Source organism: Trachymyrmex cornetzi, unplaced genomic scaffold, assembly GCF_001594075.2.
Source record: "Trachymyrmex cornetzi isolate Tcor2-1 unplaced genomic scaffold, Tcor1.1 scaffold449, whole genome shotgun sequence".
Lineage (NCBI taxonomy): Eukaryota > Metazoa > Arthropoda > Insecta > Hymenoptera > Formicidae > Trachymyrmex > Trachymyrmex cornetzi.
This window is the reverse complement of record NW_017299278.1, coordinates 157,302-166,851: the sequence shown is the minus strand read 5'-3', so window position 1 is coordinate 166,851 and position 9,550 is coordinate 157,302. Positions and strand designations below refer to the sequence as shown.

The 9,550-nt window shown below is 31.2% G+C and overlaps 1 protein-coding gene across 1 annotated transcript in view; it reads right to left on the bottom strand.

The window, feature by feature from the left end:
- Positions 1–917: 917 nt before the first annotated feature.
- Positions 918–9,550, bottom strand: part of LOC108764698 (neuroligin-3) — a 134,516-nt gene continuing 125,883 nt past the window's right edge. The window contains exons 7-10 of the mRNA XM_018513042.1: positions 7,497–7,830; positions 6,275–6,538; positions 5,052–5,211; positions 918–1,359 (exon numbers count right to left, since the gene is read on the bottom strand). Coding sequence (XP_018368544.1) covers positions 1,210–1,359; positions 5,052–5,211; positions 6,275–6,538; positions 7,497–7,830 — 908 coding nt within the window. The 3' untranslated portion in view covers positions 918–1,209. The remainder of the gene's footprint in view (positions 1,360–5,051; positions 5,212–6,274; positions 6,539–7,496; positions 7,831–9,550) is intronic.

Here is a 9,550-nt window from a genome sequence, read left to right as displayed (position 1 = left end):
TGGCTAGTAGTATTTCTTTTTTACATCTTCATCGCCGTCGATTCATATTGAGCCGTCCACCACTTTTCTCATTTCTTTTAACGACTAGAGATTTTTCATTATCGACTAATTAGCGAAATGCGTCGTTTTGATTCCTTCGCACAAAATTTGATTGAAATTTCGATTGATCCAGGATGATCACTTGATTTACTATTATCTTTTTTTCTTATATATTTTCATAAATATTGACCAAAGTCTACCGGATATCGAAGTTAGCTTTTAAGCAAGACGCTGTTTATTTGTACTGCTTCTTTCATTTATTAAGGATTATTAACTAAATTAATGATTATTAAGATTGTGAAGGTATTCAAGCAAAACATAAGTCATTATGGCAAAAATGATATCAAAATGACTCTGAAATGATTACTAATCTTTAAATAGATAAATAGTTTACGCAAGTTGATAGGTGGAGTGCTTAAAATATCCACCAAAATTTTTTTTAATTTTATAGTTATATTTTATCAGTATATTGTGTTTAATTAGATTTACATTAATTATACTCTTATGAAATAAAGAAATGTAAAAATAATTAACTTTAAGATTCCTGGGCTTCTGGACACAATACTTTTATTTTTCTTTTCCAGAAAAAAATATTCAAAGAAAATTTTACATGCGAGATGCTATGACCATCCCAACTCTATCCATTCAAAAGCTAAAAGTCACTTGTCAATAATTAACGATTTATTTTCACGTCATTTTGATATGAACTTGTTGTTTTACTTGGGATCTTTCTTCAAAAACCTTTTACATACCTTTTAAATTGCAAGCTATGTCAAGCATTATATTTTTAAAAGTGAATAATACATAAGAATTTTGTAAAATTACAGAATGGATTTGAAATGTACGAATCTTCAATTTATATTTTCTTAGCTCAGGGTGCAATTTCCGCCTTTTTAAATTCATAATAGCGTATTTCGATGAGCTTTCTTTTTTATATTCGGTAAACTTGGCAATCTCGGCTCGATCATCCCTCAGCTGTGAGGAACCTCTCTCTCCAGCACCCCCCTCCGTTCATCCGGAGCTCACGTTCCCTGGGACATCCTGCGTCGACCTGTCGAAATGTCAGTAGCTATTCCAAACTACTTCAACAGGTCCGCGGCGAACTGCCTAGAGCAAGGTTGACGCCGTGAGGACATCTGGGACGACTGGCTTCGGAGGGGGGTCCAAGCATCACACTCGCATTTCGCTCATTGTCGCTTGCGATACGCGACTAGATACCGTCGCGCTTTGCAGAAGAGGCTGGTTCTCTGGCGGACTCTTCGCCCTGGGAGGTGGAGGAGCTCGTGGAACCGTCAAATGGATGGATCCGTTTGGAGGACCCTGAAAAATAGAAAAATAATTATTTTTTAGAATTATTTTATAAAAAATACATATATAATTATATATATATATAATTTATATGTAAATATATACATATATATATATATATATATACAGGGTGTTTGAAAAAGAATGATAAATCTTTCGTATAGGGGTAGAATGGACTAAATTGAGAAGAAAAGTCCTCTACCATTTTGCAATTTTCGCAATAGTTAAGAAGATATTAATTGCTAAACATTGCCGAAAATTGGTCTTCAATTATTTTTTACTCAAATACTATCAACTTTATAGAAAAGCTGCAAGAGACAAAAATTATTTATTTTCTTCTCATAGAACTCTACGAATTTTTTATCAATTTTTTAGTACAGAATTTTCTTATTTTTAACAACTTGAGAAAATATAACAAAATTAAAAGATTCCAATTGGGCTCTTGAAATATAAACAAATAAATAACAACTAAAAAAGGGTAATTAAGAGCCTTAAAACGCAGTAATTAGTACGAATCAAAAGTATAAATATATTTCTAGTTGATATTCAATCCATAGTATACAAATCTGAACGTTTCGGCTATCTTCAAGCCATCTTCAGCAGTCTCTATTCATAACAATAAATTAATCGGTTCGCAATATTGAAGCCATGGAATACAGTAAGTAAGTCTCTCAGATTGCTACGTCTGGAGAGTATGTAACCGTCAGTTAGCTAATTAATTAAATGCGAGCTGTATCAAGAATGAAATCATTAAAAACAGTCATTAAAAACGTAATAACGAGTTCATATAAAGACTTACCTCCGCACACCATAACCAACCAACATTATAAATTAAGTAAATTATAAATATTAATGAAATAGAAATAATCTTATTCTTCGTAAGAAAATAACGTTCGCAGTGTCACAAACAAAGCCAAATTGTATAAAAGAACACTAAGTGAAAATATTAAGAAAGGAAACAACATTGTTAAAAGTCATCGAATTAAAAACAATAAAGATAGTCGCATAAGAATAGTTACAAGAAACAAAGATTACAAAAGAATCAAAATTTATTAATTATGCTCGTATATGCATTGTGCAAGAACTCCGTATCTGATTTCAAATTTAAGTCATTATCTTGCATCTTAATATTAAACATTTCAGACACTAACCTTTTCCCAAAATATCTCTCATTATCCAAAATCTCTGTGTTCAACCAATCAAATTCATGTTGGAATTGTAATCTGTGTTCAGAGATCACAGACAAATTCCCGCTCTTTTTATTAATGTTATTTTTATGTTCGTTAATTTTCGTCTTTAATTTACTGCTAGTCGGTCTGACATAAGAAGCATTGCAATCTTTACAATTGATCTTATAAACAAAATTCTTCTTCGATTCGTGAGGAAGAACATCCTTTTGTGCTTTTATAATTTTATTTAAGCTAAAGAACGATAATTTAACATTAAGATTTTTAATGATACTCTTAAATTTTTTCTAAACACAAGGTAAAAAAGGAATGGTAAACCATGAAGAAGTTGAAATACCAGTGTTCGGTTTATCTGTTCACTTAGTGTTCTTTTACACAATTTGGCTTTGTTTGTGACACTGCAAACGTTATTTTCTTATAGAGAAGAATAAGATTATTTCTATTTCATTAATATTTATAATTTACTTAATTTATAATGTTAGTTGGTTATGGTGTGCAGAGGTAAGTCTTTATATGAACTCGTTATTACGTTTTTAATGACTGTCTTTTAATGATTTCATTCTTGATACAGCTCGCATTTAGTTAATTAGCTAACTGACGATTACATACTCTCCAGATGTGGCAATCTGAGAGACTTACTTACTGCATTCCATGGCTTCAATATTGCGAACCGATTAATTTATTGTTATGAATGGAGATTGCTGAAAATGGCTTTAAGATAGCCGAAACGTTCAGATTTCTATACTATGAATTGAATATCAACTAGAAATATATTTATACTTTTGATTCGCACTAATTACTACGTTTTAAGGCTCTTAATTGCCCTTTTTTAGTTGTTGTTTATTTGAGAAAATATGGTACTAAAAAATTCTGAAAAAATTCTAAAAAAAATTCTTAGACCTCTATGAGGAGAAAATAAACAATTTTTGTCTCTTGTAGTTTTTCTGTAAAATTGATAGTATTTGAGCAAAAAAATTATTGAAAATCAATTTTCAGTAATTTTTAGTAATTAATATCTTGTTAACTATTGCGAAAATTTAAAAATGGTAGAGGACTTTTTTTCCCAGTTTATTTCATTCTGCCTCTATGCGAAAGATTTATCATTATTTTCCAAACACCCTGTATATATAAAGTTTATAAACATATTTTTAAAGTGCTAAGAAGATAAAATTTTTAATTTATATTAATTCCAAATTATTTATAATCATTATTAGTTATTTATTTTCAGATAAAAAATTTCTTTATATTTTTAGAGTGCAACACACTTCGTAATGTTATTAAAGAAGTTTCTAAAGTTAGATATAATATATGCAGGACAGAAGCGGCGTCTCGTATTTTATGATCACAATTTCGATTATACGTTATTATATCTTACTCTCTCAGAGACTAAGACTTAAGTTCGAAAAGTTTGACAGACTTCGCAATGTACTTTATTAAAGAAAATACTATGTATATGTATATTCCTAGAAGATATTAATCTTGTATCATGTACGTAACCCTCCCTGTAATGTTTTATATTTTTTTAGATATTTTCTTTATGTAAATACTTTATTATAAATTTAAATAAAATAATAATTTTCTTTATGTAAAAATACTTTATTATAAATTTAAATAAAATAATAATAAATTGAATTAGTTGCACTGTTTACTATTGTGTGTTTCAATAATTTTACATATGGCAGTAATAATTATTACAATAATTTAATTTGTATATCACATATATGAGTAACTGAAATTGTATTCTCTGACTAACCTACGTTTTGGGGAATAATTTACTAATTTTTTTATTTAATTTATTATTATTTTTATGAAACTTGTTTTGCCAATTTTTTCTCTGTTTAATATTTGATTTTCATTTAAATTTGACATAAACATAAAAAAAAATGAAAATGTATTTTTTAATAAAATAACTAAATGTGGTGTTTTTTAATGAGGTACGTAAATTTTTTATTAGTAAAGCAATAAAAACGTTTCAAAATCATAAAAATTCGGTTTAATTTAATAACTTATTCTAAAATTTAATTGTTTTTGCATTAATACTTTAATTCCAAAATTAGCTAAATCTTTTCTCCTGCTGCAAAAGCAAGTGCGTTGTGTGTGTGTATTTTAATACAAATTCTGTTAAATTTAATAACTTATAAGATATAATAACGTATAATTGAAATCTTTATTTTAATATATGAAAATTATATTTTTCGTGTTAAACTATACGTTTTGTTAATTAAAACACAATAAAATTTTATTAATTTTTTAAAAGAAATCTTATTGATAATTTAAAAAATTATACAAACTTCTTAAGTAGCACAGCAGCACTTGCTGTAAAGGACTAAAAAAGCGCTTGCATAAATTTTTATCGCTTTTTAACGCCTTTGTAGGCGTTGTGTGCTGCTTGAGTTTTTCACTTTCTCCAAAAAACATTTTAATATTTTACTATTTTACTATTTATATGTTATTTCGCATATATTTTGTATAAATATTTTTTAATTGAAACATACGAATAAATTAAAAGTTGCTTACTTGAGTTTGCGTATTTATGTCTTGAATGACTGAAGTTCGAGGAAGAGTGGCATGTTGCTGTTGGTGCTGTTTTTGGTAATGATGTTGATGAGGCAATGTATGAGTTCCTTGTCCTTGAAAAGGAACGCTAGAATCGTTAGGAGGACCTTTCATTACATTCCTGTAATAATAGAAATAAATAAAAAAAAAGATAAACATAATTAAGGCGCAACATATTTATTATTGCAATCTAATAAAAGTTATAAAAATTGTTATATTAATAAAACATACATTTTTTTCTTTTCTTTTCAGTAAATTTGCCACAAAATAGATAAATAAGTTTCTACGGTTTTTTTAAAAATATATTTATGAATAAAAAAAAACGGTACGAAGATTTTAATCAAAGTATTTTCCTTCCAAATCTATCACTTTTTACTATTTTTCAAGCAGTACATTATGGCGAAGAAATACTTCGCAACACTATTTATCGTTTACATCGAAATTATCACATTGTAATCTTTTAAACCAATCTTAATACGTTCTTTCTAACACAATATTAGCTTTCCATTTACACCGATTCTCAGATAATTCTCACTCGTGACGTCATAACTCAGTTGAATGCGCGTTCCTTTTGCATTCTGACAAGTAAGATTCAACTGAGTTTTTACCCATAATCTGCACAAGATCGAGACCGTGTGCTTTAGTGAGTCTCGTAAACTCACTTCAAAGTGAGGTTATGAACCTGTATTGACATGTGATAACTTTTTACCAAAGTAAACAAGTAGTGACGTCATTAATCTGAGTATAAAATACTCAGCTCACTTCAGACTCAGTTTCACTTGTGTGTAAATGGAAAGTAACTATTGTTTTCATAAATCTCGTAAATTATTCTGATTGCTTCAGCAACGGTTTACCACGATGAAAGTAGTGTGAAGCATACAATGGCGAATATGCACTTTTTCAGCGTTTATTTTCAACCTAAAAATGTAGTTAATCGTGTAACTGCAAATTGCTATATAACTTTTAAAACGCAGGTGAACTTTATCAATGAAGAAGTAACTGAGCGCAGAAATTTAAATACACCGTTATTAGCACTATTTAAAGTTGAGCGCAGGAACTGGTTCGTACACCTAATAACACATCTATATTGTTTTATGGTTTGTTAATTTCAGTAGTTAATAATAACATAATCAACAAATTAAATAGCAAATGAGTAATAAGAAATTAAAGTAACATTTCAATACCTTCTTAACATTTCATTTTCGACATCTACGATCACTTGGCCGCCACCTGCGTAATGAGAATGCGGAGGTGGTGGCTGCTTTAGTTCGGTGAAACCACGAGGACCACATTGTTGATTCAACATTTGTTGCTGTTGAAGACTCTTCACTTCAAGCCGCGTTTTATCTCTTTGATAATAAACGCCAGCAAATATCAGGACATTTAAGATCAGCAGGCTGCAGCCGATCGCGATTGTCACGCTCAAAGCTGTTGAATACGCTGCATAACTGCATATATAAGAAATTTCTTAATTAATACACCAATGCTAAAAGAAAGGTTCAATGTATGTTATTTCTCGCGAAGAAAACTTTAAAAATTAAAAGGCTTTAGCGTTTTAAACAATAATTTTATCATATAAATAAACGATAATTTACTTAAATAATAGAAATTAGAATTCCATTAAGGTAAAATTTGCAACAAATTTTATTTCCAAAGCTATTATGGTAGCGTAGGAGTTTTCTAACGAAAGCACAGTTGCCCGGCAACCGTATAGGTCGAGAATACCCATACGATGCAATTTTCATGATTCTAAAATATTCCTGCGAAACTGTGGCTACGAAATGACGTTTCGTCTCTTGCCATTTTCTCATGGGCAAAGTTTTACTCGAACATATATAGCGACATGTTGTGAACTACCGATAGATTCGAAACAAGTTAAAGAGCAGAGTGCGCTTCAGCTTACGCTGTTAACGGCACTCAGTTTTGCTGAATTTTTTAAGCATGTAGCAGAGGAATAAAGGCCGAGAATTTTGTCAACGGCAACAGTATATTTTGGATTTACAATCGCATGGTACAGTGTTGTTAGAATCGTTTTTGCTAATCCAATTGTATTCCAATAGAGACGCTTCCGTGTCATAGCTGTTTACGCAAATATAATTAGAGTTACGAGAAAGATTTGATTGTCATTTCAATTAATATTTATTTCATTTTTGACACAATTTGTTTCATATGCTTTGTAAATGTGCACTATTTCAATAAATAATTCGTATTGGCTCATAAGTTCGCTCAGATGACATAATACAGTCAACATCGAAATATAACATAACACAAATGTTATGTTATTTTTAGTTGGTGCCGATTGGAATTTATCGTAAAAGTATTGATCTCGAATAGATGAAGATACGCTTATAGCTAAAAGTACTCCGGAAAGATAATTTTTATATTATTATGAATTTGGATAATTACCCAGCAGCGTCTAAGCTAGCTAAAGTGTCGGTGCTGGCATTATGGACGTTTTGAAGATTGGTGCCCGGAATAAGACTGACGCATGTCGTAATGCTATAATCTGTCGTGGTTGGTGGATCCGTGCTAAGATTCTTTCTCTTGATTTCTTCGCTGATCCTGCTGAGAGGATCCGGTCTCACGAAGCCGTCGTATAGACTGGGATCGCTGTGGCCACGGAACAAGTTGTGCCTGGAATCGACATCCTCCATTCCAGCACGATGAAGTTCTGGAACGAGGCGCAGCCAGACCGACAGTTGATGCGCTCTATAATGATTCTTCATTTTCGGTTTCATTCCTGTAATCACAAATATCCAATATGACATATTATGTATATAGAGTAAATTGAGGAAATTTTATTTATTTTTTCTGACAACAGCTCTTATTATAAAGATAGAAATATTATGTAATAATTTCACATATTGTCATAACTTAATTAAAATGCATTAAAAATGTAGAGAGGAAATACAAAAATAAATAATTAATAATAAAAATATTTTTATGATATATTTTCGAGAATATACGTTTTGATATGAATAAAGCTTATAAAAAATTAAATAAATTAAATAATATTATTATAAAAGTATAAATATTATTTTTTAAATAATACACACACACACACAATAGTACAAATATATAATTTACTAAGTTCTATACATATTAAAATATAGTATGTCATTGTAAATATATGTGCGTTGTGGAATATAAAGAATCATAATGCTAATGAGAGAAATGGCATATTAGTGATAAACTGCATATCGCATTCCAAATAATCCTGTGCAGTCTCCAGTTTTGCGCGATAATCTATTTCCGATAGCTTGGATGCAGCTGTGTGTGCAGTTCCAGGTTCACGGTTGATTTTGTTACGATGCAATGGAGCATGCAACTAGCTTGATGTTGCCAAATTCTGTTTTATAGCTGCATATCGGAAAGAGGCTCTTTCTTAAAAAATTTAACAAGACAATTTTATCGATTGTTCTTAAAATATAGATTTTCAAAACCTTGAGTTTTAAGGAGGTAGTCGAGTGACAGTCACTTCCAAAAGTTAGTTCGTGTACAAACGGCTAAACTTTTTGATGCAATGATACAGCATTGACCAATGAGATCGCTTCACGCACACACTCATTGTCCTGTACCATTCGTGTTGACAAAGATGTGGCAACGTCCTGTTTCCCAAAACATACCTATTACTGTAATTTATAATTCACATTCCAGTTTTTTTACAATATTTTATCCGCATAATTCAGAAAAACACTTCCCATGTACGATTTTAAAACTGGGCCAACATCGGGCCAATGTCGGCTGCCAACTTCCGACTGTCGGCCCGGTACTGACTGTAACGTCACGCCGACGTCGGCATAATATCCAAATGATAAGATCAGCCCAACATTAACGCCAGTGTCGGACCGACATTGGTCACCGACGTCGGGCCGACATTGGTCACCGACGTCGGACCAACATTAAATTTCAGTGTTGGGTAGACATTGGTCACCGACATCGCCCCAACGTTAGATGCCGATGTCGAGCCGATGTCGATAAAATATCCAAATGATAAGATCGGCCCAACGTTAAAAGCCAGCGTCGAACTGACACTAATCACCGACATCGGCCCAACGTTAAAAGCCAGTGTCGAACCGATACTGATCACCGACGTCGGTCCAACGTCGGATACCAATGTCGAGCCGACACTAGTTCAATATTTATATTAAAAAAATCATTTTTTAAATATAGATATTTAATACACAAGATGTCTGAAAATGTATGATTAAGATTCTTTTGTCTTACCTGAAATTTGATATTTAAATTAATTTCGAAAAACACACTTATTTTGAGAGATTCGAACCTAGGATCTCTGGATCATGAGTCTCCTACCTTACGTACTAGATCATTCCTTCAGCTGCTAAATTAATAACTTATAGTACATTTAAGTTTGTCGAGTCATTAATCGAACATGGCGCGACGTCGGCCCAACCTACATTAGCCGACACTTACTCAATGACGACAGTTGACCAATGTCT